At 44.6% G+C, this 20,818-nt stretch overlaps 2 protein-coding genes and 1 long non-coding RNA gene across 8 annotated transcripts in view; 1 reads left to right on the forward strand and 2 right to left on the reverse strand.

Annotated features, from left to right (window-relative positions):
* Window positions 1-1,861, reverse strand: part of TJP2 (tight junction protein 2) — a 69,538-nt gene extending 67,677 nt beyond the window's left edge. The window contains exon 1 of one of the 3 annotated variants that reach the window (XM_065046229.1): window positions 1,670-1,861. The gene's annotated coding sequence lies outside the window, so the exon portion shown is untranslated. Of the gene's footprint in view, window positions 1-1,601; window positions 1,623-1,669 lie in introns of those variants that run through there. The other 2 variants (XM_065046230.1, XM_065046227.1) reach the window with 2 other exon arrangements.
* LOC110356451 (uncharacterized) lies at window positions 1,240-3,885 on the forward strand. The gene is made up of 3 exons (XR_010469010.1): window positions 1,240-1,366; window positions 2,517-2,706; window positions 3,047-3,885. It is a non-coding gene; the product is annotated as an uncharacterized LOC110356451 (long non-coding RNA).
* A 2,199-nt stretch (window positions 3,886-6,084) lies between these two features.
* On the reverse strand, window positions 6,085-19,683 carry FXN (frataxin). 4 transcript variants are annotated; one of them, XM_021283257.2, is made up of 5 exons: window positions 19,542-19,683; window positions 17,056-17,153; window positions 15,592-15,712; window positions 11,077-11,174; window positions 6,085-7,771 (listed from the first exon to the last, which is right to left on the reverse strand). In XM_021283257.2, exons 1-5 carry the CDS (start codon window positions 19,560-19,562, stop codon window positions 7,618-7,620), a joined length of 492 nt encoding a protein of 163 aa, XP_021138932.1. In that variant the 5' UTR covers window positions 19,563-19,683; the 3' UTR covers window positions 6,085-7,617. The 4 variants fall into 4 exon arrangements, with proteins under 4 accessions (XP_021138932.1, XP_064902311.1, XP_013226996.3 ...); XM_065046239.1 differs by lacking the exon at window positions 19,542-19,683 and adding an exon at window positions 18,887-19,054; XM_013371542.3 differs by lacking the exon at window positions 19,542-19,683 and adding an exon at window positions 17,548-18,359.
* Between the last annotated feature and the right edge of the window lie 1,135 nt (window positions 19,684-20,818).

The raw sequence follows: 20,818 nt of genomic DNA on the forward strand, positions 1-20,818 counted from the left end.
ATGCAAAGTATTGGGATCATGCTAACCCCATTGCATAATTCCCAATACTCATCTTTAGTCTCACAAAAAGCCCAGTGTAGTGGCACTGACCACAGAAGTAGTTGCTGTGGTACAGCCACTGCAGAACACAAAGGCAGACACAGTTTCTCCAGTCCATAGTGACTTCCTTTTGCAAAGGGAAGAGCAGTCACTACCGCTACCTGAAATGTTTAGAGCATAACAAGATGTTTGCATATAACACGCTGGAAGCAATTATAACAGTAAACTCACCTAAAAGTCAAATACAGCAGACAGCTTCCTCAGACACCCGAAGAAAGCCCTCATAAGCGCGAGCTTATACGAAGTATAAATCTTACCGATCACGTCTAAATTGCAGAAACATGCTTACTACATGCAAAGCATTTCTTCTTTGCCTTTCTCTCAACCACAGCCGAATCACAGCCCTAAACCTCTAAAATGAAACTCTGCCGAGCAAAAGAGAAGTTATTTTGTTTCAAACCATTCCACCTTGGTAATTGCAGCCAAAGGTTAAAACAAAGCAGACTTCTGGTGGCCTCTGCTGGAACACAGCTATGGGGCTGACAGCTTTCAAATACTGTGCTATTTGTTGGATTCAACACCACTTTATAAATGGAGGGTAGGGAACAGATCATTCAGACGTTGCAGCTGTTTTAAGAAAATAACTATTAGAAAGCAACACTGAAGGTATGGAAGCTGTCAGGTAACCCATCTGAAAGATTAGTATATGACTCTTAACACAAGTATGTTCAGACAGCATGTACTTTTTCATCCTGGGAAAATATGCAGAGGAAACAGGTTTCAAGTAGGGGGAAAGTATGGGCAGAGCTGTCTAATAAAGCAAATGCATGCCGCTGGTAGATCAGCCTTGACACCACACGATGCAAATCTAATGGGCCTCGGCTCCAGCACGGCAAACAAGGCTGATGCCAAGACACTTTTAACAGGGCAATCAAGCATTTGGCTCCTGGAACTGCCTGTTCCTTTGTTTTACAGCTCCCCGTTAACTTGAAACTTCCCCTGACCCAGTTAGCCAAAGCCCAAGGCACGGCTGGAATTCACTTGGGATGTGCCAACATAAAGATTTCAGGAATTCTGTGTATAACAAAGGCAGCCCAAACCCCCGCTGTCGGGGGTGTGCTCCTGTCGGGGGAGCCGCCCTCCTAAGGGGGAAGAAAAAAAAAAGGGTAAACAAAAACCCTGATTCATCGGTGACATTCTCTCCCACTTCCCACGTAGTATCGCACTCTCCCGGAAAGTACTTAGCACGGAAAAAGTCACCGAGAGCCGCTTAATCCTGTTAGGGAAAAGCCGATCCCCGACCCGAGCCAGCCGTAGCGCGCCCCAGGTGCGCGGCGGCGGGAACGGGGGCGGGCCGGGGGGTCCCCGCGGCGGGAGTGCAGCCCCTGCCCCGGCGCCCGCGGACAAAGGAGTCGAAGTGCGCCCGAGGAAGGGCGGGGGAAGGCGGGGGAGAAAAACCCAAAGCACACAAAGGAGGGAGAAGTCGCGCAGCTCTTCCCGCAGCGCGGCCGCCGGGGCGGAGGTGGCGGCGGCGCCAGACGGGGGGCAGCGGAGCGCCGTACCTGCCCGAGGAGAGGGGAGCGGCGCGGAGCCGGGGGCAGCCCAACCCGCGCCCCGCGGGGGTACTCGCCTGCTCGCGGAGGTAGCCCCGGTGTGGCGGCGGCCGGCGGCGGGAGCAGCGGTGGCGGGAGGCGGCCCAGCGGCGGGGCTGCGCGCCCAGCCCTGCCCTCAGCCCTGCCCGCCGCCCCGGAGCGGCTGCGACGGCGCTGCCGACTCCGAGCGTGAAGCCGAGTCCGGGTGTGCTGCGGCCGCTCCCGGCGAGTCGGGCGATTTCCTGTCGGGGCGGGGGCGGCGCGGCCGTGCCGGGGCGGGCTCCCGCCGCAGGTGCCGGCCTCGCCCCCAGGTGGGGAGGCGGTGGCGGGGAGGACCGGGAGGGAAGGGGAGGAGGGACGACGGCGGCCGGACGGGGCGGGCGGCGCGTTGCGCGCCCCCTCTGCAGGCGCGGGTCCACCTGCGTTCCCGCCGCCTCCCCACGCCCCCGGCTGAGGGGCGACTTCGCCCGGCTCCCCTCCGGGCCCCCCTCCACACACACGCGGCGGCGGGCGGGGGAACAGGAAATACCGGTTGCAGCCCGGTGCTCCGCGCCGCTGAGTCACCGCGGCGGGGCCACCCCGGTCGCCTCGCCCCCCCGGCTTCTCTCAGCCCGTCCCTTCTCCCGAGAGGGGTCCCGCCTCTCCCGAGCTGCCGGTTGTGGAGGGCCGGGCGAGGCTGGCGGGACCCTCTCGCTCCTTCCTCCTCGAGCTGCTGCAGGGGTGCGCTGTCACCCAGCCCTGCGTTTGTGCCTTTCTTCTGATTACATCAACGTTTTGCCAAGAACTCTAAACTTTTCTAACTGCAAGACCTCTGAAAAGCTTTTAAACCACGGTGCAGTGTTTACACATGCTTCTGAATCTGCTTTTTCCTGCCTCTTATCACAGAAGAGCTGTGGCGAACTTCCCCCTGCTTTACTGGTGTGGTCACATCATCACTCACAGCTGAAACATCCAAGATTAGCAGAAGGCAGAGCAGCCTCATTTCCAGGCCAGAACACAGCGTCACTCTGCAAGTGCTACCAATGCTGTTCCTGAATCCCGAAAGGGAACTGCACTTCAGGCTGGCATTCCACAGGTATCAGCTTTCCAGCATTGCTCACGTCCCGCAGCCGAAATGGGAAAAGCAAGGCCGAACAGCCTTGACAGGATTCTTAGGAGTCTTATTTCTTCCGCACTGTAAAGCACTGAATGTCACCAGGAATTTGTTATCTGCTCTCATGGGCAGTTAAACCAAATGCAAACCCCTCTAGAATTCAGCTGTATATTCCCCCACTATCAGGTCTGTGAAACAAAAACTACTTTTAAGTTCTCTTGTTTGTTCTTAGTTGCTGGTGACAAAGGGCAGATGATTTTCCAAGAGATGCTAACTATTCCAGACTCACACACCTAATTCAGACTGGTTTCTTCCTTGTTAGGTGCAGATTACGTTTGTGCGGAATGCCTCATACAGAAATTAAGATAAAGAAGGCAAACAGTGTTCTTCATGAAGGTGCTGGACTTTGGAAGGAGCCACCGAAAGTGCGTATTCTATTGACAGCAAATACGAAACTGCATTCAGATGTTGCATTGAAAAAAAACCTGCTTGTAGCTACAGTTAATAATTAACATGCATGTGCATACAATAGTCTTCAAGTGACTGTTGCAGTCTAAAAGCCCCAAACAGCAAAACTCAGGAAAAAAACTGGACTGATTGAGAAACATTTCTGTCAGATATAGACAGGTTCAGCAATTGGTATGTAATACAATATTGCTTTCAAGCAGAAGTCAAGGCATGAGGAGTAGCAATTTAGTTTGACTTGCAGGTAGATGTCAGATTATTTGGTTTTCACTATGCTGGGTGTCCATTTCCTTTATGAATGATTAAAAACTTGAGCTGTTAGGTCTCTTTCTGAAGGTGCTGTTGTCATAGTGGCCTTGCAATGATGCTTGGTTAATGGTTCTAGAATGCTGAGAAGTAATACTATTGTCGTATCTGATATATTCCTATTTTTTTTAGTAGAACGGTAGAGAACACTGATGGCTAGCAGAAGAGCCTACAACTGGAAAACAACAATGCTTACAAAATTACTCATTGTAATACTGTTAACTTACCATAATTACCATGACAAACAATTTTAAAAACAATTCAGCAAATTGGGGATGGCAGCAACATTACACTGCTTGTGTTAAACATCTACTGTTTCCTTATCTAAACTTGTTTTTCCTTAACCTGAACTAAAAAAAAATAAAAGGTTTGTAATTAATTGTTCAAAAATCTTTATCTGTTTATAGCTCTGTTTATTCTGCCCCCAGTGAAACAGCCTCCGCTGGCTTTCTCCTTTGGTAGAGGTCATTAATCTTGTCTTTGTTCTACGACTGCCAACAGTACAATTTACATTGAACACATTTTGGGACAGAGGGAGATGTAACTCCAAACAACTTTTTCTTAAAGAGGAGTTGTTGTTGTTGTTTTTGTTTCTAAATGCTCAATAGCAAAATGGACTGGGACATGGAACGTGTTTGATTGGTTTCAATTTTAAGCAGTGGTGTGTAGTAAATGTGAAATACCACCCCTAAGGGGCCGCAGCACGCTGCAGCTTGCCCCTGGTACTTCCTTGCCCTGGCAGTGACATCAGCCCTTGGGCACAGTTAATCTCTTCCTGATGGCCTTTGCCTCTGCCCCTCCCATGCTTCCTCTTCTATTCTGGATGTTCTTCCAGGTATTTTGGCAAGCCTCCACCTTCCTTCCCAGGACTCCCACACATTCCAGAGCTGGTTAGCACAATCACATAGTTCAACCATTAACCAGGAGCTGAAAGTAATCAAACATGAACCTCCCTGCACATCCCGCTTATTCAGCTACCACCTCTTCAGGACAGGTCTTTATCGCATTTATTGAAGCTGCCAAAAGACTGTGAATTTTAAAGAACAAAGATGACTTTGTCACATGGAATAGTCTTGCAGGGAAAAGGTAACTAAAGGTTTCTTAAGAATTATCCCAAGGGGAAAGGAAAATGAACCAACCAACACCAGAGAAGCACTTAGGCACGTAACTTCTGTCAGACTGTGAGCAGTTGTGTGACTACATGAATCAAGACTTCTAAAGAACTCACTGGCACACAGAACACAGTGAATTTGAGCAAGGCTAGAAATGCAGGGACTTTCAAACAGCAGACCAGAAGCAGAAAAATACAGTCACCACTTCCAGAAAGAGCAATTAGCTATTGGTGAAAACTGATATACCCCAAAAGACCCAACACTGCCCAAGTTCTCTGCTGAGTCTGAGCATCCAGTACAGCTACTAATGCCAATACTTGTCTTTCAAAAGTATTCTGTGTGTTTTCCTTCACTAGAGGTGGAGCAACTGTTGTATGGGGAAAACACTGCCAGAAACACGCTGGTGGTTATCAATACTGACTGTGCACAGTCTCCATCAGAGAATTTTCCTTCAGCTGTTTCCTTTGGGAGGAGAGAAACAAACTAGTGATGTGGTGTCACGTAACCAGGGAGCAATCTGCTTATTCAAGTCAGTTACGGAAGTGAAAAACAGTACAGAGGAGTTATTTGTCTTGGGGCAATATGCAAAGTCTGACCTTAGTATCGGGGCTTGTCCTGTGCCTCCACTGTATGAGCGCCATGGCTGCCAGAGTCCTTGCCCTGACTTACAATTTCATGCAAATATTAGGGCAAAAAACGAGTCGCATCTTATGATTTCATTTTGCACACCACGATAAAACTCATTCTAACTTGCTGATGATGCTTATCTTCACCAGTTAGATTAAATCCATTTGTTATTCAGCTACCTAAACACAGGAAGTTCCATAAATAGCAGAACCAAGGCATGTCAAATGTGGAAGTTAAAGTCCTCTTATAAAATCCACCTGAACTGGCCAAATTTTGAAGAGTTTTTCCAGTAAGCGTTTTAAGAAACATAAAAAATTCAAAACAGTGTGTATGTCTGCAGTCTTTAGCTTTGTCATCACAGCTGGAAATCACACCTTTACGTAATCAATTAAGAATTCTACATGCAACTTGATCTTGGCATAGACATTTGCATGAGAGGTAAGGGAATACGGAATGAACCTCCAAATATGAATCAGATGCATGTCAGTGAATATGTTGCATGCAAATTACTTAAGAAAATAAATTTCAGAAGAATCAATCAGAAAAATAATTACACAAGCTATAGATGATCAGGCAAAGGCACAACCAGGAGGAAGTATCTTTGATTCAAACATCAGGTCATAACATATATACAAATAGGTTCATCTAGCTATTTGAAATACTAGGAGGTAGGACTAACTACTACCATTTTCCATATGCTATAAATTATTTTCACTGTTCTAAACAGTAAAACGATGTTCTGTTTTTAGCTCTCCTTTGTTAAAAAAAAACCCAACGTATTTTACTCTGGTATTCATATGAGTTGGTAGTCGTTATATTCACCTCATCTCATAGAGCTGAAGTAGGTAACTGTAGCTAAAGGCAACTTTTTATTTTGATTTAAAAACATGCAAACAGTATGCACAATTAACCAACAGCTACTTCCAGTTAAATGTTACTTTCTATTTATATGGTGGGAAATAGTGGGTAACAACACCTATACTTTAAATGCAAATACTGGACAACAATACTATATAGCTATTGCTTTTCAATGACACAATGAATCACATCTGTAATAATTCTAGCTAGGCAGAGGATCACACCAAACTAACCACAAGCATCAGACGAACCAAGAAGAAAAATAGTTTGCACTGAACATCTTTACATACATTGATAAAAAATTATGAGAGTATGGTGTAACTGTTTCCTTAAGAATCAGTCAACAACTTTGTGCTTCCATTTTACAGGCAATTAAAAACCACCAGTGGTAATAATACAACCATGCATGTGTTGAAGTGTTCTTCTTCCAGTCCATGATTTCTCTTAGAGTGTTTTTGGTTTAAGATGCGGAGTATGTAATTTATTTCACTCTCATTTTTTAACAGCCTGAAAAAGACAGCTTCATCAGCATAAGTACCATACTCAATTCTAAGAAGAAAAAAGGTGGAAGTTTCTGCATCTGCGCGGTACTAGGGGGAGCAGTGTTGTATCACTGTGAAAAAAGATAGCCTGTGCCCCACTTACTCAAGAAATGCAGTGAAACAAATAGTACTAATTTTTGCTACCATGGGAGGATCTTAATCTGCTCAACTAAGTCAAAAAAGCTCAATAAATTATGTATTTTACTTTTTGAAGAAATAAAGGTAACAGAAAGAGAACTTCACAGTAAAAGAATGAAGTGTTTGCAGATACTGCTGCACAGCTTAAACATCACTTGCCAGCCTTTCCACTTCCATAAGATGCTTCCAATCACACAGACTTCTAAGTATTTTAAAATTTAGCTCAAAAAAAATCCTCACGTGAAAGAAAGTAGAATTTACAATTTGGAGAAAAGTGCAAGTTCTGCAATACTTAGAGAAAAACTTTTACTACATGCATTACACAAAATGAGAAGTTTCTACTTGCCACAGTAATTTAATTTATGATGTGTTCAATTTGACTGTCATGTGTTATTCACTCACAAGAGTCACAAATTTTAATGCAGTGTATTCCCAGTACCACAACTTACGTCAATGCAGTTTGCAGGAGTTTCTTTTTTTGGGTGAAAGCTTCACCAAAAGAAGTTGAGCATTTGTGTGCTCGTCAGAAGTCACCAGCTGCGTCAATCCTTACCTCTAAACGAGACTAGAGAGACTAAGAATTCAGACTTCTGCAGTAAGAAAGTAAGAAATGCAGTGACAGCAAGGGAGACCTCAACCACCCGTACTGCATGGACACAGGTGCAAGCAGTGACACAGAAACCCAAAGACTGAGCACTAGAGAAAAATATATTATTTTCATTTTTGTTGCACAACATAGTGATGTCATGAAAAACAACAACAGAATTAAGCTCAGGTACTTCAGAAACCAACGAAGGGCTTGGCTTGTGGTTCAAGTCTTTAAACTTTCATGAGGTAGAATATCATCAAGTATCTTCTTTCCCAGAATATATTAAGCAGGACAAATCCAATTTCGTTTTTAACGCTGTTGAAAATTCTTTTGAGAGAAGTTCATGCAGGGATACTCTGTCATGAGAATATACCCAATTCCGTCCAGTCCAGTCATAGCGCTTGGGCCCACTAGAAAACAAAACACACGCTGTGTAAGTATTCATGGGGAGCTGCTGGAAGCATGTATTACCCCAGAGAGTGCCCAGGAAAATGAAACAAGTCATCATGGAGAAGGATGGGTGGGCAGTCCCAGGAAGTGGAGCAGAAAAGGTGCCAGGAACTGCTGAGCCATCTAACAGATATATCTGAAAGGTGACAAGATACATCAGTCACGCCCAGCAGACACAAGCTCCTCCCCTTCTTGCTTTTGGCACTGATTTACCCAATTTCTTCCCTTACCCACATCATTTCCTTGCACATGCATATTACAAGGGATATTTGTATAATGCTGAATTAATGCTATTGATTAGTTCTTGTAGCAGTCAGATGCAGATATACTAAGCACAGCAGAACACAGATCACCACTGTCACTTTCTCTTTACATGAAATAAAAGAATTACCAGCTGAATCCCAATATATTGGCATGTGGGATATTTATATTAAAAATGTCTTTTTCCTCTGTTCTATCATATAGTTGTTGGCTTGTTTTTTCAGGTCTAAATTAAGGATCAGGAAAGAAACTTGAACACTCGGGTTCCATTCCAGACCTTTCTATCCACTCAGTTCTCCACATCTGAAACAGGAGCATGACTGAAAGGTGCTCACTACTGCCAATGTCAGCTAGAGAAACTAAGAAAAGAGAAAGGAATGAAATAACCGTCTGGGATAAACACACAAACCATCAGTCTTACCCTCGAACTCATAGGGCAAAATGCCTTGGAACTCCGACAATCCACATACAAGGCCTGCTAGAAAACAGACTATGCTATGTATACACAAGAAGTATCTGCAGGTTCTCTACAAACATAAACACTGATCTGAACCTTGAATATCTGAATTACTTGCAATATTCAAATGAAGAACTTTCCAACCACTAACCAAACTACGAGAAACTACAAATGCAAACGCAGAGTCACTTCCACTGAAATTTCACTTACTGTATGTGAACTTGTAGTTATTTGGAATGGAGATTATGTGCTCCAGTTCCTTTACTATGCATTTCTCACCTCTTTGTCTTTGCAGCAAGCGTATGTTTATGCTGTCCTGCACCTAGGGAATGTCAGAATGGGATGCAGCCATTCATGAAACCAGGCTAAGACAGGCCATTTAATCAACACCGACACAGAAAAGAAATGCTTAAGTTATTTTAACTGTTTTAAAACATTACATAGCAAATATCAGCAATATGCTTAGCATATGGAACACCACCATAGTTCCCTGAATATCCAAAATGCTGTACAAATATGTTTTTTTCATTTAAATCAATAATTTAAGTAAGCATCTTGTAAGTTCTATCAACTGCCTACAAAGTTAAATACAGACTTAATAAATTTCCCAGGGAAAGTCTGCATACATGTTTAAACAATAAGAGAAGAATTAAAGTATCATATTGAAGTATTATTAAGAGATGCCATGTAAGGCTGAAAAGTCTTTTCATTCAAAAGAGCTACATGAAATTACTGCAATCACACTGCTGGCAGGTTGCACCCATCCTCTCACTCCGTTTTTTTAAATTGTCAAGTAAGTAAAGCTTTACAAACACAAGCTTAGGTAAACTTTGGTGTATAGATACATGACCGCAAAACACAAAGTAAAAAAATTTCAAGAAAATGTCTCTCACATCTTAAGAATTTGTCTCCCTTGGGAGATGTTTGTAAAGACTCCAGATTCTACATGTACTGTATAAATTTCCAAAATGTAACATTCAAGTGACCACTGGCAGTAACATTTGCCTCTTTCACTGGACGCTACTCCAAATCACAGTGTACTTGCTGTCAGAAGCTGGGAAGTGAACATGTAGTGTCATATTTCAGGAAATACCACTGTTTTCCATTATACCAGTTAAAGAAGCACAAAACTTAATGTTTGCAGGTGAATCATTTTGCATCACAGATGATGAAAAAGACCACAAGAGAATTTTCAAGTTTATATCTTTGTGTATTTTTTTTCACTACTGGAGCAATCAAAAAGAAAAGCTTAACATTATTTCACGAACGCCATATTCTGGAGCATGTATATCTTAGATCAACTAGGGTACGCTCCAAACAGCTACAAATTCCCTAAATTTTGGGTTTCATATATAGATGAAATCTTTGTGTCGGTGACAGAAAAATATCATAGTCATCTTAAGCAAAATCAAGGTTCAGAAATTACTCTTGTTGCAAAACACACGGAATGATCAAATTCTGAACACACACCCTTCATCTGTCTAAACAAAAAGGTTTGTTACCTTGCTAGGCCTGTGCCTTAGCAAGTCATATACCTCTTAAGTAAGTTACTTAATTAGTAAAATGATTCTGGTATCAGAAAGGAGTTAGTAGAAAAAAATTACTAACATAGCATGCTGTGCACCAGCCAGTACAGAAGAACACTAAGGCAAGGTTATAATTTTCTTTAGCTAAATTTTACATCTATTAAAATTGTCTCTCTTAAAATCTTAAATTCCATTGTGCCTTTTTTTTCCCCTCGTACAAACCCGACTACGGAAGTCTACTACAGCAAAACCATCCCCAGTTTCGCAATGAACGCATTCTTTCTGCAGGCTGTTCAGGAGGTACGCCTGCCTGGTTACTGGCAGCGCTCACACGTTCCAGCTAGCTGCCTCCTCCACCAGCAACGCGGACCAACTCCCTCCATTTTTTTCACTGGGATAGTGGCAGAGAATACAATTTTTTGGGGGAGACAGCTTTTCCCTCCTGATTGCACTCTCTGCTGAAACCAACCAGGAAACCTGGGATGGGCCAAAGCACAGCATTAGAGAAGGCAGAGGGAACAGCTAGCCAAGGCTCCCATAAAGTGCAGATGCTTGACAAAAACAACCAGTGCGAGAGCACATAAACATATAAAGCAGGAAATCCCACAAGCTTGGACGGGAAGGAGCCACCCTGTTTAAATACAAAGAGAGGTTTAGATCATAACAGCATCATCACTCTGTTTCCAACAGAAACTCTGGTTATTTTTTCAATCATGGCTGTTTATTTTTCCTATGAGTAGACTATATTCCTGTAGACAGCGGCTTTGGATCGAAACAGTGTACGAAAATTCTGTATTACATGTTTCCTGGATTAATTTAGGTATGTCAGTACACTGCACTGTGTCTCAAACCTCTGTAAGAAATTATTATTGAACATCTAGATTATATAATGTTCTGAGAATATACCAAGGAAAAGGGTTACTTATGAAAAGGATTTTACATAGTCCATGCTGTGCTATAAAAAAGGGGATGTACATTTCCACCCAGCCTGTAGACGTTACATAACTTACACATAACCTACCTAGTGGGTGAGGACAGCCAAATCTGCCGGTTTGGTGTTTGCTTATTGATTACATATGTTCCCATGTCTCCACCTAATTTAACTGTTAGAACTCCACTCTTAAAACACAAAGAAAATGAGAGAAATTAAAACTTTGCATCCTGTTACTTGACAAGAATTAAATCATCTGCAGTAAATAAACAGAAATGTACACATCTGTATCATATTCCCAGCTATTTCCCAAACAACTATTGCTTGGAATACGACAACCTACATATCTTCAAGTCTGATCTAGACTTTAAACCTTCTGGTCAGAGCTTTAGTTTGTTTGCACCACTCACAATGGCACTACTTCAATAATGCTCTTGAGCTTTGACCTGTCATCTTGAAAGGACTGCTAGTTTATTTTGCAATGACTAAAACATCATCCAATAACATTTTTTTTCTATTCATGAATAATGCAGGACTGGTGTGGCTTGAAGTCAAAAAGCTTTATGTGTCATTGCTAGATTTTTGAGCCATGCAATTTTACCTAGTTTTTCTTAAGTAACTGTAACAATTTCTCGGTGAATAAACACACATATTTCTCCAGTAATTCTGATGAAGTGCCTAGATCCTGATCCTCAAAAATGTTCCACTTCTCAACTCTATGAGGTCTGGTTTGTTTTAGTTATGCCAGCTTTAGACCATTATACTAATGAGCATTTATTTTCTCTTCCTTACTCGCATTTCTTACTGACAACGTGATTTACATGTCTCTGACATTTGCACCGGTGCAACTGAAAAGCAGATGTAACTCTGCAAAATATTTGTTGTAACTTTAAAAGAACAGCACTACCTGGACTAGAGTTAACCTGAGGATGAACTGAATTATGCTAATTAAAAATGATATCTCTACAGAATACAGCCTGATGATTCAGGTAATAGCTTAGTCACATTTAGTGTTTCTCAAATACTTCATGCCCTATATTAGAATAAAGCTCAAAGAGCAGGTTAGGGTGATTATGTTGGAAGAGTGATGTAAAGGCTTCACTCTCTTTCTGCATGCTCTTCAGTCCCATATTAAGTATTCAGCATGATGTTCTGCTGTACGCTACAGAAACACTGTAAGTAAAATAGGGTCTTAAAGAGTTAACAATAAATGACACTATCGCTTATATTGTGTGTCAGCTGTTGGAGAGTATTGTTCTTCTGTCATTGCAAATTAACAGGTTAATTTCTAATGTTGTGTTTAAAACATTTCCCCATACATTTTGCAAGGCCTCTGAAAGACTACAAAATACAACTTTTTAAGAACTTAAAATGCAAGATATTTTTACCATATTTTAAGAAATACTACTGTATGTGTTTTGTACTGTGGATGAATGCTGTTAGCTCATGCTAACACGAATATTCTTCAAAAGATATTTTTTATTCCTGGACAAGAAGACAAATTGCACAAAGAAACCAAGTTCATAGCAATTCACTGGCATAAGACACCTTTATCACGTTTGCCACCTTGTGGCCTGCGATAGCATCAGCCTTGTTCGTTTGGAATTAACTTGAGTAAACTTGGGACTGTTGAGCATTTTGCTCTTAAAAGAAAAACGACAAGACAGTATGACATCATACTGTCTATGCGAAAAATGACTATTGGTAAGAATTAAGATGGGTGTAAAAATAATTCTTCCTGAGCTTCACTGTGAATCAATGTAAAATACAATCCACTCTACAGTGACTGGAGATAAAACTCTGGCATCAGTTGACTCATCACCTTCACATCATGAAGTGTCTGTTAAAGAAGTAAATTATAAACTTTCTGCTAATTTTTGTCCTAAACTCTTTAAATTAAGCTGGTAAGTGCTGATATGCTAAAATACATTGAATGGTAACAGTTAAACAATTATTTTATTTTCAGAAAAAAACCAACTAGCAATAACATTAATCACATACTTAATTAAAGCAACAAATAGTATTTGCTAGGGGCAACAACAGAATCCTACTAACAATATGTTATTTTCTAGCCTAGCTATAAGAAATAAAGAATGAACATTACAGTGGCAAAGTTACACAGAAGCAAGTTTGCAAACTACTGGGTTTCAGTTCGTTAGGGTTTGGTTTTGTTTGGTTTGTTTTTTCCTCCACAGCGCAACCCAAACCACCTGCTTCAGTGTCCCTGAGCGTAAGAGCTTAACTGACAGGGTTAGCAGAAAGCAACCTCCTTGTGGTAAGGCATGAAGAGGGAGCAGCAGTTACGTAACCTCAAAAAATGCCATAGTGAGAGACCCGTGCTACAGACACCAGCGTGCAGCAAAACTGCATTTTCCTCCAAGTCATTCAGAGGGCTGTGACACACAAACCACATCAGGAATTGTATATAAAACTAATAAATTCCCTATACAAATAAAACTGACATTTTTAATCAGAGTCTGTGACTCCTGTAATCAAATTTGAGTGGCTGAGCTATTAAAGGCTGAAATTATCAGGCTAGCACTCACATACTGTCTCCTGTGACAGTTGCCTTCTCCCTATGTATGCCCTGGTGCCGCTTTTGCAACCACCTATCCAAACACTGCATCCTCTTGTGGCTTCTCTCCACCACAGGCTGTGCCATCAATAAAGCCAGGACAAACGTACTCTACCTGGTCAAGGCAAACACCGCTTCTCAGTATTCAGGGCAATCAAACTCCTCTACCAGGTGCACGTGATGTACATGTACTATGACACATGGGTCTATCCTGGTACCCACCAGGAGGGAAGTGACTGCTGATGTCAGAGATGTCAGGGATCCACCCAGGGGTACTGAGGGAGCTGCTGGAGGTGATCACTAAGTCACTTTCAGTTATTTATCAGCAGTGCTGGCTAACCTGAGAGGTCCCAGTTGACTGGAAGTTGGTGAATGTGTCACCTATCTACAAGAAGGGTCAGAAGGATGACCTGGAAAATTACAGCCTTGACCTTGGTGCTGGGGAAGGTCATGGAGCAGATCATGCTGAGCACCATCACACAGCACATACGAGACAACCAAGCAATCAGGCCCAGCCAGCATGGGTTTATGAAAGGCAGGTCCTGCTTGACCAACCTGATCTCCTACGACAAGGTGATTCGTGCAGTGGATGATGGAAAGGCTGTGGATGTTGTGCACTTAGACTTCAGTAAAGCCTTTGACACTGTATCCTGCAGCATTCTGCTGGAGAAGCTGGCAGCTCATGGCCTGGATGGATGTGCTCTTTGATGGATAAAGAACTGGCTGGAGAGCCAGGCCCAAAGAGTTGCGGTGAATGGAGCCAAATCCAGTCGGTGGCCGGTCACGAGTGGTGTTCCCCAGGGCTCAGTACTGGGGACAGTTCTGTTTAATCTCTTTATCAATGATCTGGATGAAGGGATTGAGTGCACCCTCAGTAAGTTTGCAGATGACAAGTTGGGTGGGAGTGTTGATCCGCTGGAGGGTAGGAAGGCCATACAGAGGGATCTGGACCGGCTGGATCATTGGGCTGAGGCCAATTGTATGAGCTTCAACAGGGCCAAATGCCAGGTCCTGTACTTGGGTCACAACAACCCCAGGCAGCGCTACAGACTCAGGGAAGAGTGTCTGGAAAGCTGCTTGGCAAAAAGGGATCTGGGGTGTTGACCGATAGCCGCTGAACATGAGCCAGCAATGGGCCGAGGTAGCCAAAAAGGCCAAGAGCATTCTGGCTTGTATCAGGAATAGTGTGGCCAGGACTAGAGAAGTGATCATTTCCCTGTACTCAGCACTGGTGAGGCCCCACCTTGAATTCTGTGTTCAGTTTTGGGCCCCTCAACAGGAAAGACACAGAGGTATTGAAGAGAGTTCAGAGAAGGGCAATGAAGCTGGTGAGGGGTCTGGAGCACAAATATGATGAGGAGTGGCTGAGGGAACTGGGGCTGTTTAGCCTGGAGAAAAGGAGGCTGAGGGGAGACCTTATCGCTGTCTGCAACTACCCAAAAGGAGGTTGTAGCATGGAGGGTGTTGGTCTCTTCTCCCAAGTAGCAAGTGATAGGACAAGGGGAAATGGCCTCTAGTTGTGCCAGGGAAGGTTCAGATGGGATACTGGGAAACATTTCTTCACAGAAAGGGTTGTCAGGCGTTGGAACAGGCTGCCCAGGGAAGTGGTGGAGCCACCAGCCCTGGAGGTGTTTTAAAGATGCGTAGGTGAGGTTCTTAGGGACATGGTTTAGTGCCAGAGTTAGGTTAGGTTATGGTTAGACTCTATGATCTTAAGGGTCTCTTCCAACCCAAATTATTCTATGATTCTATGAAATTAGAATTTAGTTTCTGTCTCCTCTTGTGCTCATTTATTTTTCTTTATTATATCTTTCTCTAAACATTTTAAATGCTCAAAGCATACGACAGCATGTGTTACTTTTTACTAGAATAGTTGCTGCAGTCAGCATAAACAGGCATATTTGAACAAAAAAGCTGTAAAAACTCATTGTGTTTTAAGTGTTGGCATTAAGGTGAATAATTTAAAATTCTCCTTCAAAGAAAAAAAAATCTAGAATAATCACAGTGGTAACAGAATTCTTAAAACATACCCCTAAAGAAACGTCATAATCTTCTGGTGTAAAAGGCTTATCTGTTAGGTCCTCAAAGAAATCTGCCAAGGAGTCCAGTGTTTCTTCAGCCAGTTTTTCGTAAGTGGTCTCATCTAAAGAGCTGTACATGACATACAGACCCACAATTAGGAGAAAAAACATGGAAGAGAGTATTTTCCCTATAATAAAAACATACCAAGACCATAACCATGAAGGAAACAGTAACCGTGAAAAACTCATACAAAACAAGCACTCATTTTTCTTTAGCTAATGTAGCAATCCACATTATAAATTGAGGTAGAATTTTGAAATTTTGGTAGTGGAAATCTCTAACTGAGGAATATGTACTGCTTTCCATACATATACTGACCCCTGTGTGCTACGAGGAGAGAGTTCAACTCCAAAATAAGGCATTTTCATAAAAGCAGTGTGCATGAATTATGTAGTTCTGAACTTTACAAAGAGATACAAGTATCTCCTGTTTAGAAGCGTATGTCATTTGACTCCAAGAAACTCACTGTAGCTATAAGCAGGTTACAAACATCAGAATCATGTGCCATGTCTATGTACAGCATTTGACTCCTCAACTGGTATTACCAGCCTAGTAATTAAGCGTTATTTAAAGGGTGCTTATAAACAGATACATACAATAACTTTCTTCTTCAGAAAGTGTCAAAGCACCCTTGTAGCCATTATGTAAGGTTTACAGCACTTGCGAGACTGCTTCTGTTATCCTCTTTAGTAAGTACAAAAGTTTGTGGGAACAAGGCCTAGATTGGTTTAATTAACCAAACGTAATTAAATCATGTAAGTTTTGCCATCCATGTCAGTGTAAACTTTTAACCAAGCGTATAGGTGGGTATCTTTAGCAACAGACAATTCGGTAAGATCATTTCAGTTTTTGCCAGCTGGCATGGCAATACAGCAGTCACTATGAACTATGACTCAGTATCTTCCAGCTGATTATACAGAACACAATTAAAAGAAAAAATATTGCTAGCCAGTTACTGAAATATACTGTATGCCACTTAGATGAGGGACACCACAGAAAAACCTAGGGGCAGGGAGAATAGAAGGCCTTAGGATTAGGCAGGATTTGTGCCCTGGCCCAGGGTGCAGTTCTCAGACTTCATGGTAAGAGCCATTTTAGAAATCTGCACAATCCTTGACTGGGCCTCCAATTCCAGCATCAGAAGGGGAGAAGTCTCTAACAGGTACTGTGTCACATCCTCCCAGCACCAGGCAGAAACTTCATGCACCCTGACAAGTGAAATGGTGCGAGACACCTATGCTCAGGTACCGGAATTACCACCTTCCCAAATTAACCCAAAATGCTTTTTGCTAAAATCATCCTTTACATCATCATATCAGCATTACATTAATTTGACAGTCTTATCGTGTCTAGAGATTATCATAAAATACAGAGACAATATTTTCATATGAATATCTCAAAATAAAATTTACCTTGTATCATTCAGAGTTCCTGCATTTCTTAAATTCATGAACTGAACAGTGTTGCTCTTCACCGCTGCAGCATATTGTAATTGCTGTTGAAAGTAAGCCTAAGGAAAATGGAAAGTCAAAACACAAAGAACTATAAATTACATATTTGTCACACAAAGTCAATAGATCCTTCAAGACCTTTCCCCCCCACAAATATTCATATTCTATGTTACAGAGCTAATATGGAAACAATTATGCAGCTTTAGTCCTTGGATGATTGAGGCAATCTATAATATTTTCTTCTGACACAAGTGGAAAATAAAAGAACTTTATTTATACAACAAGGAACTAGGCAAGAGAAGAACTACTTTCTTTTCTATCGCTTCTACCACAGAACTACTGAGCAACTTCAGACAACTGGCTTAGGCCAGGATTTTCACAAGTATCAGCTACTCAGACACTTCATTATCAGTAACTTCTGTCCCTCTGTTAGCAGCCATGAATATACTCAACTGAAACAGACAGAAACCCTGAATCCTCCGCACAAAAGCTAAGAGCTAGCATCACACTTCACATTCCAGGTATCTTCTTTAGAACAAGCTGTTTCATTTCTTGTTTTTCTTCTGTTTAAAATAAGCTTTTAAAAACAAATCAAAATTACAGAAGAGCTGTATCAACATACCGGCAACACAACACAAGGGATCAAAATGGGCAACCCCTTTGAGGGGAAGCAATCCATCCGCACAGATAACGTCGACTGCCTAGCCTAACGCACTAGCAGAAGCTCACCAAGAGAGAAAGATAGCCTGCTTGCCATTTCCTTCTTAACCTGGGCTATTAAGGCATATATTTTTGGATGAATGGCAAGACAGCATGCTTGATTGCTTTCTGTGTACTTATACAAGGTTTTAAAAAGTAACAGAGCTGAAAAACAAATAACGTTTTAAAAGGAACTATGACAGCCCCTCTTCAAGTGCACATGAGAGCAACACACACAAACATCTCTCTCCGTATGGTTTGATGTCTGTCCTCAGGCATTAGATGAACTCCTCTGTTAGGTCAAAGCCATCACACAGACATAAAGGACAGACAACAGCAAACTCCTTGTAACATCGCAATGATTCGGCTGACGAAGTACACTCTGATGCCTACATGTTTTCTACCGCAACCTTTAGCATTTATTTAATGCACATTTAGGATCAAAAGCTGTAGCGGCATAAATCCATTGAGACTCTGGACAGCTGGAGAAGCTGTGACTCCAGCCCTGTGCTCACACTCAATTTATGACTCGAGACTGCCACCGCGGTGCTGGCACACGGCTGGTACCACTCCTCCGCATACCAAACCCGCGCCGGGGATGGCCAGCACGCACCTCCTGCAACGGGAGAAGGGCAGCAAACCCGCCAACAGCTCCGGAGAGCAGCGAAGGCCGAGCTCCCCGCGGGGCAGCCCCGGCTGCACCCGCACGGGCCGGGAATCCGCGGGAACGCCGGCCCAGCCCTCCGGCGCCTCCCCGCGGGCGCAGGCCGAGGCTCGCCTGCCGCGGGCAGCTGCTGCCGGGCGCCGCTCCGCCCTCGCAGGGCTCTGGCCGCCCGCCTCAGCGCCGCTCGCACGGGCTGGCGCGGCAGGGAGCGAGCGGCCTTCCCCCGCCGGAGAGGCAGGGCCCCGCCGATCCGGCCCGCGGAGGGCCCGGCGGGGACCGTGGCTGTCGTCCCGGCCGCGGGCCCGGCGGGGGGCGACTAGGGGCCCGTGGCCGGCTGAGGAAACCCCGCCTGCCGCCCTTCCCTCCCCGCCCGCAGCTCCTTCCTCCCGGCGGCGCAGGCCGCGCCTCGCTGTCCCGCCTCACTCTCACCGTCCGACCGCGGCGGGCGGCGGCTGCCCCTGACAGGGGGGCGCCCCCCGGGCCTCCGCTCTGCCGCCGCGCCGCCGCCGCCCGCCGCGCAGCGACCACCGCGCCGGCCGCCCCCGGCCTCCACATGCCGCCGCTGCCCGCTACGGAAGCGGCAGGGGAGGAGCCAGCCCGCCGAGACGGCGGCGGACGAGAACCGCTGCGGCCGCTACCGCCCTCCGCCGGCGCCGCGGGGAGCAGCGCCGGGCCGGCTCGGGGCTGGAGAGCCGCTGCCCGGTGCGGGGGAGCGGGGTGGCCGCTGGCCCGGCCTGGCACTACCGCCCAGCGCCCCTGTCAAGGCGGGGGCCCGGGGTCGGGCTCGGGGCGGCGGGGCGCGGAGCAGCCCGTCCCGGGCGGTTGAGCGCTCTGCGGGCCGGAGCCGGGACGCGCAGGCGGGGCGGGTCAGGCGAGCGGCGCCGCGCTGGTGAGGGCGCCGCGCCTGCGGAGGGGCTGCGGGCACCGCGCCTGTCGCTTGCGGGAGCGTGACCGAGGCGGTGACCCGGGCGCAGCCGGGTGTCACCAGCGGGGACGGGCAGCCGGCCCGGGCGCAGCACCCGGAGTACGGCGCGGCGGTGCTGCCGCACAGCCCAGGACGCGCCGGGGGACAAAAGCAGGATACCTCGTGTTGTGTTTTTTTCATTTGTTTGTTTGCTTGTGTTTCCAGTTCCCCTGCCTCTGGTGGCTTCAGCCGCAGCTCAGCCACACTGAACTACAGTGTCTTTTGCTGCTGAGACGACATCGCTGCGTCGCCGTCGGTTACGGACTGTGTGCAGGGCGCGCCCGTTGCAGGAGGCGGCGCTGCCCCGCCAGCCCAGTAGAGGGGAGAGTGCCCTCCTTGGAGGTGGCGGCTCCTCTTGTGCTGTTAAGAGGTTTGGTTTGGTTTTTGTGTTTTTTTTTCGTATATAGGAGAACTTGGGGATGTGGAATCTGGCTGGTGTTGTAACCGTAAGAGGCTGCGACGGTCACTTGGTAACATGACTGCTCCTGGCGGGCACCTTCACCTCAGCTGCTGTTCTCAGACCCAGGAATAATTGCTCATGGGTGAATTTCTGCAGGTATCTGTTCAGGCAAAGCAGCCTTGCTGGGTAGATTTATAAGGAGCTGGACCTTGGAAAAGCAGAAATTACAAGCAACACTACCCACCCCCTCTTCACCACTGCAAAACAAACCAAACCAAGTCCAGGCAGGGCAAAGGAAAGTTGCTATTTATTTCTACCTTGCAAGGACTAGTGATTATAACATAGAGGCACAGTTCCTACACACCACAGATGCTGACAGCAGCCTGAGCTACAAAATAGTTAGGAAGTGTGTTGTGGAATGCACAAGTTGTTACTCTTTTATCACTGTGTAGTGTTCAGGTTTTGGGAAAATAGCAGTGAGTTACGTGAAATTAAATTACCTGAAATATAAGCAATGTCAACAAGGGAACAGACCTTGAGATAGGTCGAAGTATTTTCAAACCGTTCAATTCTAGTACAAGGGTATGAAGTCATTTGGTTTTGGTTTTTAAACTAAGGACAACTATTACAGGCTATCATCAAAGGCAAAACTTGCCCTCTGAATGCCGTATGATAGAGTCACAGGGTCAGATCTACAAATTTGGAGTTATTCCCTACCTTTCTCTAAGCAGGCATCATCAACCTCTGCTTTGAAATCACAAGTCATTTCCTAAGCTGTATGGTAAGAATCTGCTTCCTGTAATTGGCAAATTTTCAAAGTACGGTATTTACAGCTTTTCCAAACCTAGGAAGTAATGGAGAGGATTTTGTTTTGTTTTGTTGTTGTTGTTCGGTTTGGTTTTTTGTTTTGTTTTGGTTTTTTGGGGGGGTGTTGTTGTTTGTTACTTAAACCAAAAAAATAAAATAGGCTTGTCAGGGACATGACAGATAAAAAATA

The sequence above is a fragment of the Columba livia genome, chromosome Z (genome assembly GCF_036013475.1).
Source record: "Columba livia isolate bColLiv1 breed racing homer chromosome Z, bColLiv1.pat.W.v2, whole genome shotgun sequence".
NCBI classification, from domain to species: domain Eukaryota; kingdom Metazoa; phylum Chordata; class Aves; order Columbiformes; family Columbidae; genus Columba; species Columba livia.